Source organism: Anas acuta, chromosome 1 (genome assembly GCF_963932015.1).
Source record: "Anas acuta chromosome 1, bAnaAcu1.1, whole genome shotgun sequence".
NCBI lineage: Eukaryota > Metazoa > Chordata > Aves > Anseriformes > Anatidae > Anas > Anas acuta.
The window spans coordinates 65,623,000-65,639,340 of NC_088979.1; the positions used below are offsets into that span (position 1 = coordinate 65,623,000).

General features: G+C 38.2%; 1 protein-coding gene across 1 annotated transcript; it reads left to right on the plus strand.

Moving 5' to 3' along the window:
* Nucleotides 1–4,959: 4,959 nt before the first annotated feature.
* Nucleotides 4,960–16,026, plus strand: MFSD9 (major facilitator superfamily domain containing 9). Its single transcript, XM_068679954.1, has 6 exons — nucleotides 4,960–5,301; nucleotides 8,029–8,116; nucleotides 9,495–9,538; nucleotides 10,837–10,966; nucleotides 12,257–12,466; nucleotides 12,994–16,026. The coding sequence occupies exons 1-6, from the start codon at nucleotides 5,215–5,217 to the stop codon at nucleotides 13,782–13,784; spliced, it is 1,350 nt and encodes a 449-aa protein (XP_068536055.1). The 5' UTR covers nucleotides 4,960–5,214; the 3' UTR covers nucleotides 13,785–16,026.
* The last annotated feature ends 315 nt before the right edge of the window (nucleotides 16,027–16,341 follow it).

Here is a 16,341-nt window from a genome sequence, read left to right on the forward strand (position 1 = left end):
TTTTAATGGAATACCTTACCCCTGAGTGCATTTTTCACATAAATGAGTTGCTTAATTTTAGGAGGTTTTCGAGGAAGTTTCCCATGGAAACAGTTATGTGCTTGCAGCACAGAAATGGCCAGAAATTAAGAGCTGCACCTCTCCTCAACATTTCTGTTGCTGTTTTATATGGGCCCTTTCACAGCAAAAATCTGTTATGAAACTCAGTCTGAGGCACTAACTCCTCCCATGTACTGCACAGATGCTTTTTGGTACATATTTTAGGATTTTACTCAGGAAGCCTAAGGAACCAGCCTTCAGCCCTTTCTGTACTCTTCAAGAAGTACTCTTCTCAGTTTTTTTTTTTTTTTTTTTTTTTTTGTTGTTTTTTTTTTTAGGCTGGGGAGGGGTGAATATTGTACTATGACAGGAAATGCGGGTGTGGGAAATGGACTGAAGTCAATAGGACTTGTCTGGGCAATCCTCTGCAATAGAGCAGGATCAATACCACCTAAACCTGACGTATTTATTTTATCTGATAATCATTAACTGAAAGAAACATGGAAAGCTATGCAGTTTTAGTTGTGCTGCCACAGAAAACTGCAGAAGGGGATAGAGGCCCAATGGCTGAAACAATTTCTTCCTTTAACAAGATTTTTAGAAATGCTTTCTAAGTCACTCTGTCTTGCCCACCAGCATTTATAGCTTTGAGGGAGGAGTCAATTAAAAGATTTCTTTCCATATTCCTTAAATCTGCACATCTTTTTGGAAAGATTACACTTTATATGCCTCGAATATTATCAGCAGCTTCCAAATTCAAGTTCTTTTACAGTTCCTCTTAAAAAGTTCTGGACCACTGGATTGTAACTCTTTCTACTGGCCTAATTTGTATATGAGAAGTTGAAATGACTGTTAGATGTTACCCTAATGATTTGAAACTGTAAACCAGAATGAAATAAGTCATTGTTAGATTTGCTAAACTTGGTGACAAATGGTACATTTGGGGGTCTTGACCTTTCCCGTTTGTAATGCAGAAATTCACGAATATGTTCCATTTACTGCAATAAGTTTCTGTAGTTGTCTTAGATCTGTCTTACAAAATGGCTTTAAGAACTGTATTTGAGAATTTATAAGGTTTAAAATTTTCTCCCTTGTTGAAGGAATGAAAAGATCTTTTTTTTTTCACAACTTTGTTAAATTTCAGATGACTTCCATCAGAGCTTTGACTTTGTCTTGGCGTGGAGCACACATAGCCTTCCTTGGCGCTGGCTGAGGAAGGACAAGTGCTGACTGCCTCAACCTCTTCCTTGGCAGGTGACACTAAGCATTTGCCACAGGAGATATTTTTAATAAAGGGTTGCAGATCCCTCATCCCTTCAACTCATTAGCAAACTGAACCTCAGACATCCTCCCAGATTACTTCTCCCATATATATGAGGCAAGAACAGTTCAGGAGGCAAGCCTTAGGAGGGTCAGATATCTGACAAACTGACACAGTAAGATACTTCTTCCTGCCATTAAAGGCTCTTTTTTGGACCCTCTCCCATTATTGAACATTGTCCTTCAATTACGACAGCAGAACTAGACAGAATGTTGCATTAGAATTTATATCAAAAAATAGATACAGAAGGAATAGTTTTCTGCTTTTTTTTTTACTTGAAATTCCTCTATTTATTATCAGAAGATGGAGTTAGTTTCTTTTGGTTACAGAATAGTAATAAAAACTTATTCTTCCTGATTATTTAACATGACTACCAAGTTTATTTCATAATCACTGGCTGCCACAACAGAGATATGCACCCCCTGAGCGTGGCCCTCATGCTTTGTTTATAGCTGTCTTTATATTTAGAATACTAAAATATCATGAAAGCTGAGTACTCAGATTGTATTGTACCAGTGGTATGCATAATTTTCCTGGTCACTGCGTTGCCCATAGCATCAATAATTTTGATACTATAGTTTCTTCCAGGTCATGAAAAAAGGGTAAGAAATGAGAGGACCCATCTAGACGCACCTTTTCCTCAGAGGAGATTCTTCATTCACAATTACAGTCCGGAGGGGTATCTAAAAATTCTGAATCCACATCCTGATGACCATTTCTGGGCATGTATTGTTCTACTGTTTTAATCAAAGAACCATCCAGTAGAAAGACAAATATCTTACAGTAATGTAAGTGTACAATATTGGCAGTATAAACCAACTATGCAATTCTGCCCTCAAAAGATATCAAATTAGACTGGTTCTATTTTCCTTCAGATTGAGATAAAAGGTCATTATATTTTATTCCTTTAATTCTGTGCTAGTCAAGTCGCTTAGCAGTCATACCATTCTTTATTTGGGATCCTTTATCTTAAATTTTGTAATTGCAATGATGGAACCTGAATGGGATGTTCTGAAGTAGCGGGAACCATCTACCTTCAATTCAAAGGTAACAGAGATCTTTTCAATGATATTATACATTAATGCCCTTTCCTTACACATTATGTAAAAACAGACAGATGCATATATATATATATATATATATTAATAACCTGATCGAGTTTTGCCAGTGCAGAAACAATAAAAAACCTGTTAAAGGAACAGATACCAGCATTTGTTGCTGGTTTTTTTTGTTTGTTTTTTGTTTTTTTTCCTCCATGAACAGTTGGCACTGAAAATGCTATTGGAGCAACCAAAAACTTTGTTTTTTGTCTGCTTTACAAGCCAATCTGCATAGATGGGAATAGATGAAAATAGTACACAAAACTAAGAAACACTTCTTACTATTAAGGAATTCATGGCTGCCAACAATATTTTGTCCCCATTATGATTGTTTGGATCTTCACATTATCTAAACCCTTGTACTGTCTTATAACTCTGGAATATTATCTAAATCCTTGCAACATCTTGTAATCATACACCTCTTTAATATTTTCCCTTAAAAAAACTTCAGGCTTTTTCCATTTCTTCTATCAAAATTAAAATGACCAAAATTAGTGAAATATTAAGAAGACACAGTGTAGTGTCAATTCCCATGATACTCTAATATTTCAATATCCTCTAATCATTTTGTTCCATTTCAGACCAACTGTATGTAACTGTGATCCCCATCAACGCTACACCCAAAATTTTAAAAGAATCATTATTCTGAGAGGACTTGTTATTCAAAGTAAATGAATAGCCTTAGAGAGCTAAATTAATAAGGAGCATTGGTTAAGCCAACTATAAAATATTACTGCCACTGGGATATTGAATAACCGAGTTATCTGAGAGACTGATAGCATCTTTGTCCCTATGCATACACAAGGCTATCCTTTTTGGTATCTTATAAATAAGCTGCATATTTAAGAATATTTCTTGCCTTCCAGCCTTTTTTTTTTTTTTTTGGTAGCTTAATTCTTCAGAACCATGAGGAAAATGACATTCCGTTCTCCTGTTTCATGAACTAACTCTGTTGAAGACCCTCGACCCTGTGGTATTTATTTCTTCTTAAAACATGAACACAGAGCCGAAGTTATCTGAAGTTATCCCATTAATTAATTAATAAGTGACATTCTCAAACTTTTATGAACAGGCACTGTTTAAAATATCACCATTGTTTTTCAAAAGCTTGTTCTTACTATTAATGAAAAACAAATTTTAAAATGTCCTGTTTCATAAATCAGTACTCTTGTTTTTGTATTATTATTATATATTTAACATTTAAAACTGTGCTCCTTTTGTAGATCAGCAGCTATACAAACAATCTCTGCTGCCTCCAATAGAACGATATTTTGCATGTGATAATCACTTCTATGTTTCTTGGAGATTTAAGAATGTTTTACTTCTTTGCATGCAAATACCTTTAAAATAGAGTAGTGGTCCAGATTTTTAGGTATCTCTGACTTTAGTGAAGCCATGGATAAAAGAATGGGGGCTTGCTTAATCGCATTAAAGATTTCTAAATAAAACAATCATTATTATTAAAGCCAGGAATGGAAGAATGGGGGCTCACTTAATTGCATTAAAATAGATATTGCTGAGTGTCTTTGCTTATTGCTGTGCAAATTAACTGAAACAAGGAGTGTTGGGGCCCCTCACAGAGGATGTTTCCTGACAAAATGGGGAACCTGTCTCAAAAACCAGCTGAGACTGACCTTGTTGTTTGGACAAGAACCAAGGAGCAGCTGAGTCTGTACAAAGGAAGGGGAGGGGGTCAACTAGTAGTGATGAAGAGGAGTTAGCAGCCTTTATCCCCACAGCCCCCCCAGTGACCACCAACAGAAGGCACTGAACAAGTGCAGACAGGAGGAGTTCATAGAAATGACTTCTTGAAGCTAATTTTAATACAAACCAGGGATAGGTTGTGAACATGTATAGCTGTATTAGGAAACTGCATGCATATGTAACTTTTTACTGCATATAACCAAAGCAAGTTGCTGTGTTAGGCTGCGCATGTCTTTGGGAGCTATCCCGCTTGTGCCCGGTGCCGAAATAAACCACATACCTACTATATAACTCATTTGCTTTGACTTGTAGAGTTCTTCCACGAGTCATTAGGAAAAATGCAGCACAACTAGGGACACACTAAGAAGAAACTAGGATGACCATCTCCTCTGGCTGTGTCACAATCTCCAGCCAGTTTGCACGCAGCATGGCAGGAAAGCACTTTGCCATCAGAAACACTTGAAGTGAGCAGATTTAGCCCAGTGAGAGCCAAACATCACCACACCAGTGGTAGTAGAACAGGGACACTTCCCCATGAGGGAGGCAGAACCAGAGGTGTACGGGTTTAAAAGTTGTCTTCCTACAGTGGCCAAGTGTACTGTGTGGGGGACCATCACCATGCTGCTGGAAGCAGAAATAATGCCCCAAAAGCAAAAAAGGAATATGATCTCCAAAGAAATATCACCTCCTCTCCTCCACCCTATCAAGGCGTTTCTACTTTCCTGGGGTGACACTGACACATTGCGAAACTCTCTGCAAACACGCAGAGAGAGGCAGAAAGGGCAAATTCCTGCAGGTGACGAGGGAAAGCCCGGGACTCCGAACACCTCCAAAAACTGGAGGAGCCCCGATTTCTTCGCCTGGAGGAGAGGAAGCACGAATATAAAAATTCGCTAAAACAAGAAATAAAGAACCGCCAAGGTCTACACGGCTGCACTGCGAGGGCTGCCCTGCCTGCCTGAGTCCCCGCCGCCGCCATTTTGCGGCCGCCCGGCGGCTCTGCGCACGCCCATCGCGGCCGCAGCGGGGCCAGGGGCAGCCGCCGGCCCCATGGCGGAAGATGGAGGCCGGGGAGCCGAGGCCAGCCCGGGGGCGAGCGCCCGCTTCGTGCGGTGCCTTTACGCGGTGGGCTTCCTGGTAAGCGGTGGCGGGGGGCTGTGCCGGGTGAGGGGAGGTGAAGCCCTCCCCGCCCCGCGGCTCTGGGGACCTCTGCCGGGGCGGTGCTCGTGGTGGTGGTGGTGGCAGAGGGCGCCTGCCCGTGAGGGTCCCTCAGCTGCTTGGGAGGCGCTCCAAAGCCCGAGGTTAATCAGGAATTGGGTTTCTATCTCCTTTTCTCTTTCCTCGGACACCCGGTCAGAGCCCCCGGTGCTCCCACCGAGCCTGCGGTCGGGCCTGAGGTGGTGTTGGGTCCCCCCCTTGCGCTGCAGGCGAGGTTGCCACGTTGCTCAGCTGCTTTCTGGAGTTAAAACATTTGCTGTAGCAGTGGTCTGTAGCAGCTGGGCTGTTTTTCCACTGTGATCAGTCATGTGGCCTGCCCTGGTATGGGTTGCATCCAGTGAATGCAGCAGAATAATGGCGTATCGCCATTAAAATTAAGTCTTGTTTTATATATATCAGAGCTGTTCTTTGCTTCCTTGAACTTATTGTAGTGCTCATTATAAACTCAAAAACCGTCTCTTTTTTTAAAGAAAAAAATTACAGTGGAAAAACAGTTTGTGTTCTGTATTTTACAAGTCTTGGGAAACAGGACAATTTAATATAATACCTTTTTAACTCATACCTTGCTGACACGAAGCTTTGAGTACGCACTGCCACCAAGCAAAAAATGAGTGCAATTCTAATGGTGTGGAGTGTGGTGAAATAAAGAGCTGTCACCGGTTATGCAAGTCCTGTAACCAAGCAAATGCAATATTGTTGCCGTTTGACATGAGATGTTATAAGCGAAATGACAAAATAACCAGTTATTAAAGAATAGCGGTCAATGGGTCTTGCCCAACTTGCTTGCCTGTGACAAGTTGAATACTACCAGGGTGCATTCCGAGGCCTGAACTTTTCAATATCTTCATCCCTGACCTCGACGAGGTGGCAGACTGCACTCTCTTCATGTTTGCGGATGACATCTAAGTAGGGGGTGCAGTTTAAGGCAGGGGAGCTATCTAGGGGGGAACTGGGCAAGTTGGATAGATGAGCTGACAGTAGCCTTATGCAACTGAATGAGGACAACTGCTGTCTTGTAATTGTCAAGAAATAACCCCTTCCAAATACACAAGCAGGGGAGTAGCTCTTCTGATAAGGCCCTGGTGGGAGGAAGTGAGCTGAATATAAGCTAGCAGTGTGCCCTGGTAGACAGGCAGTCAGCAGCATCCTGGGCTATGTGAACAAAGAAGTGATGTTACTTCACTCAGTACTTGCGAGAATGCATTTAAAATATTGTGTCCAGGTTGGAGTGAGCTTCCTGGGCCACCAGGATGGCTGGAGAGGTGGAACACTTGCCCTGTGAGGAGAGGCTGAGGAGGAACCTGGCAGCAGCCTTTCCTGTACCAGAAAGGAGGTACAAGAAGAAGGACCCAGACTCCACAGGGTGGTGCATGGCAAGAGTAAGAGGGACACAAGTCCTGTATGCAGTCAGAACCTCTCATTTTAATTTCAGGAAAGCCTTTTTTTACCATGACGATAGTCAAACAGCAGGACAGGTCATCAGAGAAGTTGTACAGTCTCTGTCCTTGGAGCTTTTCAAGGCATGACTGGTTAAAGCCATGAGTTACCAGGTCTGACTTCAAAGCTGGCCCTGCTGGGGACTGGACTAGAAACCTCCTGAGGTCCCTTCCAAGGGGATGATTCTATTTTTCCATGGTTCTATAAACTAGTGCTTGGAATAGCTTTTTGAGCCCTAATACGGTTTTACTGATGATGTTTGTAAGTCATGTGGGCTGTTTTAACTTTTTAAGTCTTAGTTGCAACCATAAGAGACTTAATGACAGACTGTTGGAATTTATTCAGTGGCATTCATTGTTGCAGTTATTCTGACTGTGGGCATACTATGAACAGCTAGTCTACTTCAGCTTCAGCAGTCAGTGATAAAAGGTGATCTTGCTTCAGTAGCTCTCCTTTGTAAGGTTCAGCTCTGATAAAAGACTCGTACCAACAGCGTATAGTGAATGAACTACTGGGTTAATGTGGTTAGCTTAACAAAAGATAAAAAGTCAAAAGGACTGAGTAGGAAATCCTTGTACCATTCAGAATGGGCAATGTCCTTTGCCCTCCTCTTACAAGAAGTTTTCTGCTTATGCTTTGTTCTACGTGTTTTTTTAATGTTTTTGCCTTTACATTTCTTCAGTTATACAGAAATAGAGTGTTTGGGTAGACTCAGATCTGTTTTAGCTTCTGCCCCATCCTGGCTGAGAGTTACAGTACTGTAGGTTTTCTAAATCCACTCCCTCTGTGCAAGTAAAAAGTATTTAGGCAACTGAAATGACAGACCACTTTGAATTTAAAATACTAGTGCCAAGTACTTTTCTTGTTAAACAGGTAAATATTCCCATAGCATATATTAAAATGTAATGTTTATATATGTATCTTCAGAATGTTTATATCTGGAGAGGGGAAAGTACTGATGTTTTCATAGTTTTCACTACTGTGTGAGGCAATCCTGTAGCTTTCAGCTTCTGTGTTTATAAATTTGTACATACAGGGTATGCTGCAGAGGTTATGACATACCACATTAGACATGAAAACTTTTTTTTTTTTTAATCTTGTACTAATGCAGAAATCATTTTGAATTAATGACTGACTGTTGTTAAGCCAGGTTGCTACCATCTCTGTAGAAGTGATCACTTCCTAAAACTTTTCCTGCCTTCTTTTCAGGATTTATTTGGTGTGAGTATGGTTGTTCCTTTAATGAACCTTCATATCAAATCTCTAGGAGCAAGTCCTACAGTTGCTGGAATAATAGGTGAGTTGCAGTACTCCATTGATTTACCAAAGAATTTACCTGCAAATTGGACATTGAAGCACAATTCTTCCTTGCTAGTAGCATGATAAAAAGTAATGACAAATTCCAAATAAAAATGTAAGGAAAATCATGCTGTGTTAGATCCAGAGACCTGTCCAACCTCCTGTCAGTAGCCTAAAGCAGAGTCCTGGGAAAGTGCGTTCTTGGCAAGAATAAGGAAGTCTTGCAATAATACTTGATATTATTATAATAATAATACATATACTGTACATATACAAATAAGAATAATAATACATGTGCTTTTCCAGCATCCAAGAATTCACAGCTCAGCAACGTTGGGATCCAGAGCTGTAGCTTTTACTTCTGTTGTTTGCAGGCTTTCCAAACAGTATTCCTACAGGTGGTTCTCACAAGCTTTCCAATGCCCCTGATTGCTTCCCATTTGATTAAATTCCTTGCAGCTGCCTTTTGATAAAAAAAAAAATATATATATATATATATATATATATATATATATCTTTAAGTAATATTTACAAGTAAACTCTGAAGTTTCGGAGTTGTATGTTAAAAATTAACTGGTAAGATGAAGTTCCATGGTTCTAAGGTTCTTATTTATATATTATGGTACTGATTATGGTTTTGCTATGATACAAGTGTGATATTCTTCATAGCCATGTGTGGTTAACTTGGGTTTTGTTATTATTATTTTTATTAACCTGATTTATTTATTTATTTATTTTATTTTGGATGAAAGCACTTTTTGTGAAATGATTTATTTCTGCTCTGAGGTGGCAATATTATTTTAAGCAGCAGTCCATCAAAAATATGTTTGCATTTCAACAGTCTGCTTTGATTTAAGCTTTAAAAAAATAGATTTTGAGGTGTATTCTTGTAAAAGAAAGAATTTGGCAGATGTTTCTCTGTGCTTTTCTTTGCTGCTTCTCTTCTGTCACTAACTGCGCTAAACTCAGCCTCTAAAATGAAAGAGTAGGGTCTGTGGTTTCTTCAGGGCTTCTGTGGTACCTTGGAATAGGTTGAAGTGCCAAGTGGAAAGTAATTACAGCCTTCCAGTAATGAAATCCTCTCCTGATTCTGAGAAAGGAGTTATAAATGCCAAGATCTCCTTTGCTTAATACACCATGCAAAGCAACATCCTTCTACATTACATAGCTTTGTGAGTTTGATCAGCAGTTACTTTTTCACTCCTGAAACTATTTTCCTTGCGGTCTAAACTTCATCCTTGGTTTGTTCTGTTCCCTCTTCTTTCAGTAAATTATTCCTAGAATCTTTCTCATGTTTCCTCATTTAAGATTTTGTGCACTTTTCATAAAATAATAATAATAATTTTTCCTGTTGGTATTTTACTTGTTTGTTTTAGGGTCTCTCTATGGTATAATGCAGCTATTTTCCAGCACATTTGTGGTGAGTTCTAACACTGCTTTTTAAAGTACATTGGTATTTCTATGGATTTTATGGAAAAAAGAGAATTAGGTTAATAATAACATTTCTTGAAATATTGAAAGTGTTTATAGTGTTCATGTAAGCATTTTGGGTTTGACAGAACTATGTTTTTTTTGCCTTTTTGTTTCACTTAAAGCAAATACCTAGATCCTTCAGAACGTTTCTAAATAGAATGAAGTCTTTAGACCGAAGCTAGAATTCAGGTTTGGTGTCAGTCACACGCCACATCTTAATCACGCAGGGTTGTCTTCAACATTGGTGTTAGTAAAGCAGTTTTCTTCAGTGCAGCAGCCTTTCTAAAAAGTAGTCTCATGAGTCAGCTCTTCATAATCCTGTTACCTAGAGCTTGCTTTCCCTGCTTCATAAGCAGTGTCTCGTAATCTGTCATATGGCCTATACTCAATGCAATGTGTCTTTGAGCTTTGTTTAGTTTTCTGTTTGTGTGTTGTTATTGTTTTCATTTTTTTGCTTGTATCCTGACTGAAAAAGAGTTCTAAGATTTGTCAAGTCCAAACTTGCTGAACACACACTTTACCTACTAATACCTTAGATCCATGCATTTAACCAGGAACACCTTTAATATTATTACCCTGGTACCTCATAGTTCTCAAGAGACCAGATTTTGAGCATCTTATGAAAAACCGTTTGAGAGTTTGTTATGCAGGCCACCTGGGATAACTTGCTTCTGTAATTTTGTGGCATTTTCTTTGAACTGCAAGACCACTACCTACTTTCTTAAAAACCTTCTTCCTGTTTGGAAACAAGCTGATTTATAAATATACTGTGTATAAGTTTACTGTTTGACCTTCTCGTAATTACTTCCTACTTTTCCTCTCTCAGGTGACAAACTCCTACCTTAATGCCATCTGTTTTAGGATGCTCATCAGCAAATGTCTATTCCATAGCAACCATTGTTGCAACCAAATATTTGTGGTTGGTTGTGATGACATTTTCAGAGGGCCAGCATCAGTAGTATTTGAGGGTGTTTATTGCAGGATTGTATTTTTAAAAAGAATGTATTTTTTAAGGCTTTATACATGACATTAAATAGAATCATAGTTTCAGCTGCTGCACTGCCAGCAGGACAGAACTCCTGTCACTTCCAGACTTAAAAGCACTTAGGAAACTTGTGTAATAAGCTTATTAAGCTTTCACTGACAGTCCTTTTAATTCTTTTCTCAGTTTAATTTAGGCATACTGATTGTGCGTTGTATCTAGTTAAATGTTATAAAATGTTCTTTAATTCCTTCTTTGTGAAGGGCTGCTGGAGTGATATAGTAGGAAGACGGTATTCCCTGCTTACATGCATTCTTCTCAGTGCACTGGGTTACTTCATTCTTGGAATGTCCACCACTGTGTACCTGTTTGCCTTTTCTAGAGTCCCTGTAGGTGAGTAAGCACTTGGCATTCTGCAGTTTAAATTCTCTGTACTTTCAGCTTGAGAATTGCTGCTAGAGAAGTGGTGGCATGTGGGTAACTACGCAGCATCATCCAACAGCACCAGCTGAACCCTGCTAATGGAAGCACCTCTACAAATTAATTCTCATGATTTTTCTGAAAATAATTTGAAATGTCAACTGTTCAAATGAAACTGTCACAAGTTTTATGCCACTTTTAGTGGCTGAGTTTTATGAGAATAGTAATGCAGCAATTCCTTGAAAGCAACTGTTGTAAGGTTAGTCCTTAGGGGTACCCAATATACCTGGTCACTGATGAAATCTTGCAATGCAGAATCGAATGATTTGTACATTATTTTTTGTTGTTGTTGTTCTGTTTTGGTTTTATGCTGAAAACATTCTTTTAAGTGATACTACAAAATCTGGCTGAAATTTTAGTTCAGTGCTTCAGTAGAATATTTATGTGCAAAAGCATGTGTTTTTGCTGCACGTAAGCTAGGTTTGTAGCAAGGTTCATAAAAGAATTTTTATGCTAGCTGAACAACTATTGTACATGTTCTGATGTACATTGCTGTTACTATGAACACTTCTACTGATGGGCACTTTTGTGCCCTATGGTCCCAATTTAGGAACTCCTTGTATTGTTTCTTAATTTAAAGAAAATTTGCTAATGATCAAATGATTACTCAGTAGAAGTAATACTTTTTAATACTAACAGCACTGTGCCTGTGATAGATGGTCAGAGTGGTTCTAGTCAGAGTGAAGGAACTTAAAAGATTGTATCGTTAGTATTCCTGCAGCATGCTTGCACTTCTGTGCTCTTCTTTTGCCACTCATCAGTCTCTAATATGAGTTTGGTGCATTACAGTCCTGGAAATCTCCGTACTCAGCAAAGTTGTTACTGAGCTATGTCTATAAAGAGAAAAGCCATTTCTGCTCCACCTTTACCCATCCATGTGATCCTGTTTTAGAGATTGTGTTATTCTTAGTGTGCTCCAGCAGTTAGCTCATTTACTTTTTATTATTCTTCCGGTAGGTTGAGGAGCACTTCATTAACTCGGTTATCTGAATAGTTTTGATTCTTAGGTCCAAATCCTTGAACAGCCGGGATGATGGTCATGGCTCAACACACTGTATAGCTCTAGCATTGAAGAATTTTTCTGTTTGTGGAATATTAAAAATATAAATAATACATATTTTTAATACTGATACTTAAGATAGTGTCTGGAATTTTTAATTTTATGAATTAAGCAATACACATTTTTTTAATATTATGTTGCAGGTATTTTCAAACACACGCTCTCTATCTCTAAAGCCCTGCTTTCTGATTTGGTTTCTGAGAGAGACCGCCCTTTAGTAATGGGGCGTTTCAATGCAGCCTCCAGTGTGGGCTTCATTCTGGGACCTGTTGTTGGTGGCTACCTTACAGAGTTGAAAGATGGCTTCTATCAAACGTCTTTCATCTGTGCTTCTATCTTCCTTCTGAATGCTGGTAAGTTTTGTCACATTTTGCATTTTGTGTTCCTTCACTCCCTGCTCTTGTATGTTTTTGTCATTTGTCACACCTGGAATTCACGGTTGCTTTTACTATTTATGGCACACATGTTCTGTATATTAATAGTACCCTTTGAATTTGAGCCTGTGTGGAAGAGCAGGAATTTTAAAACAGTTAACTTTAGTTGCTTCTCCATTACATTGCCTTTATAGTCAGACACAGGAATGGGAGCTTTGTATGTGCCCAAAGATGGCAACTGGAAATCAGAATTTTGGCTTCAGTCTTTAGATTACTATGTTGTGAGGGTGTTTGTGTTTTCAGTCCTTCAATTCATTTTACCACGTTTAAAATTGAACTGTGAATAATACTAGACATAATCTTTGTAATTTTTAAGGTGAAATGATTGTTGAAGTCATTTATTTATTTTATTTTTTTACACTAACAGTAAACTTACCATCAGACTAATGTCAGACCATAAAATTAATGCAATTTAATAAAATCAACTAATTTTTTGATCTATTTAGGTCTTGTCTGGATGTTACCCTGGAGTGAAGAAAACACTGGCAATGGGAAAAACAAACAAGGGAAGAAAAGGACAGACAGTATCACAGCAAAACCAAATTCTGACCTGCAGTTGAAATCAGTTACTAATGGAACTGTGGCCATTGATAGTCCTTTCCAGTCTCCGTGGGTCCAAATTGTGACAGTGCTGAAGAGGATTAAAGAAATTGCATGTTCTGACTTGTGGGATATATTTTTAGTGCGGTTACTGATGTCTGTCACTATACTGCTGTACCATAGCAATTTTAGTCTGGCCTTGGAGGAGAGATTTGGGGTGAAACCCTTGTTCTCTGGATACCTAATGAGCTATAGCAGTTCGCTCGGAGTCCTGGCTGGTTGTCTGCTTGGACCAATAACAAGACTGTATCAGCACAACACTTACAGACTTCTGTTGCACTCCAGCACTTTTACCTGCACGTTGATTCTGCTGTATGCATCAGCGCTTAGCATATGGATGGTCATTTTGTCTTCTACCTTCTTAGCCTTTTCAACTACTATAGGTCGTACTTGCATCATTGATCTTGAACTGACCATCGGTGGGAATGAGGCCAGCGGTACACTCCTGGGTGTTGGACAGTCCGTGACATCAGTGGGACGTATAATTGCCCCGCTCCTTTCTGGAATTGCACAGGAGTTCAGTCCTTGTGGCCCTCCAAGCCTAGCAGTTGCATTGGCTTTGGTAGCTATTCTGATAATGAATGTAAACAAACAGAAATATTGTAGCAGTGGAAATGTTAAGTTAAAAAATCAGTAGCTGCAGATTTGGATTTTATGGATGTATCTTACAGAAGAGGCAAAGTGAATCAACCTGGAGTGATGCTTACACCTACCAGACCTGTAGAGCAGTAACAGGATCTTTTACAAGGGCATGTTATGTTCACATGGACAACACGTAACAAACTTGTTGGAGATAAATACATATAAATGTCTGCTGCAGGACTGATATATTTCTGAACTGGTACCACTAGAACTCTGATGAGAGGGACAGATATTACTGTACAGTATGGGCTGTTTTTTTTTTAATGGACTTTACCCTTTCTGGAGGGAAAAAAGGATGACTTGAAGTACACAAATCCTGTTTGTAGCTAACATTTGAAACAGTATTTATACTGACTTTAAAAGGTGCAGACAGAAGTTGATTTGTATTATTTAATCAGAAGTGAATGTTTATTATTTAATTGGAATTTACATCATAACTCATTAGCCTTATTTTCTTATGCTGTGGCCTGCTTCCATGTGTCTGCTGTGACAATGGGATGTTCGCTTATATGATTTCGTTAAGCATACTTTGTCTACAAAACTTGTGCAGCATGATTAGGCACCATCTGGCCTGTTTTCTAATCTCTCCCAGGTAACAGGATTGGGTATAAGTTAACTTAGTGTGTTAGCAAGCTTAAAATGGACAATTTTAGAATAACGGGACATTCAGACGGAAACTGAGACCAAACCTAAGATTTGTTGAACCTTGAACTGGTAGCTTCTACTTAGTGTTGACTTCTACTGAGCAACTTTGTCATAAATAAATTTTTAATACTTCCTGTGCAGGTTTTGTACCTTCGTTTTAAGAATAAATTTTCTTCTCAAGTCTTTAAATGACTGTTAAAGTCTGCCAGAGCAACCAACAGTAATTCTAAGATGGCTCTGGATTAATGCATTTTCTCTCATCACTGGAGGCATAGGTGACATTTTAGTGGCAAAACAAAAAGTGTCGATTTGTTTGTATTTTGGTCTTATTTGTCTGAACTTCTTAAGTAATGAGAGTTTACTCTCTGAGCTACAGTGAGAGTTGTAGTGCTTCCTTGTGACATTTGTTGTTGGAGCCTATATTGCTCACCAGTAACCACTGTTTGTATTTAATCTGAAACATATATAAAAAAGTATTTTGCACTGATAATGTTCCATGTGCTTTTCCTAGTGTTACTTGATGAAAGTACAAAGTCAACTACATAGAATTTTTATTTTTTGATTTTAAAAAAGTTATTCCCTTGAACACATCTGTGCAAGTAATGTTGCTACTTTAGGAGAATCTCAGTGTTTTGCACTTTATATTTTCTTTTCCAGTGCCTGCTGCCATTTTAGTCCTATCTGAAATCTCAGTCATTCCAGTGACACCACTATGAGAATATATAGAGGGAGCTCTGAGTTTTTTATTGTATATATTGACGTAATAAGTGTCTTATTACATTGCTGCTATGATGTCAGTAACTATCCTCAGAATTACTTATTGTAGTAACCTGTGTTTACTTTATCCTAGGAACTTAAGGCATTTTATTTTGTGTTATCTTTCCTTGTCTTGCTTGATAGATGCTTCAAAACATTCTCACCCTTAATTTCCTATACTCTTTCTTTCCATGTCTTAAATAGATTTCAGTATTTATTTTTACCTAAAGCCACTCTTCTGTAAGTCAGCAATTTCTGTTTTGCAAGTACAGCATAGGTTAAAAGAAAAAAGGGAGGGAAGGTGGGACCTAAAAAACAAATGTATTTGAAATATTTTGTAATTTTTACTATGATTATTGGCTATACTAGATAACAGATAACATTCTAGAGTTGTTGCACTGTTTAAAGCTAAATTCTGTAAACATAAAATTCAGTTTATACTGTACAGCTCACAGAATATTGCTTTTCTGCCTATAAAAGCTTCAGTCTCACTGTTTTTTATACATGAGTAAAAATGTGCTTTCCACAATGATTAAATATTTTTGTTTAATACTATTTTGAAAAATAGGTCTCCATATACACTAAATAAAAATGAAATCTAATATTTTCATTAAGAAATCTTTGGAAGGCTGTGATCTCAGGGAATTTACAACTGGTGTTATGGAAGGATTTATTATTATTTTTTTTTAAATGTAGGCCAAAATGATTTTCAGAAGTGCAAACATTTCTTCTTGAAAAGACTCAGTTACAGATTTTTTTGTTGTTGTTTTGTTGTTTTTTGTTTTTTTTTTTTTTTTTTAGGAATAGTAATAAAATGAAATTGTGTTCCACTTTTATCATTTTGTCACTGTGTTTTTTCTTCTCTTCCTCTGCGGAAACTATAGCATGAAATAGAAATGGTTAAGTTAATGTTAAAGAAGTGCATTTTTTTTTCCTTTATGGACTAGCTGTTCCTTAAAATGATCATTTGAGTCTGTATGCTTTTAATGTAGAAGGCAAAGAAGCCAACCAAGTGGCCTGACAGCGAATGAAAAAGAAGGAAAAAAAATGAAAACAAAGAACTTACCAGTTTTAAGATGGAATGCTTAAAGCTACTGTTCCTAGTGCGTGGAGACCATGTTTGCATCCCTCATGTTGCCATGGCCATGTAA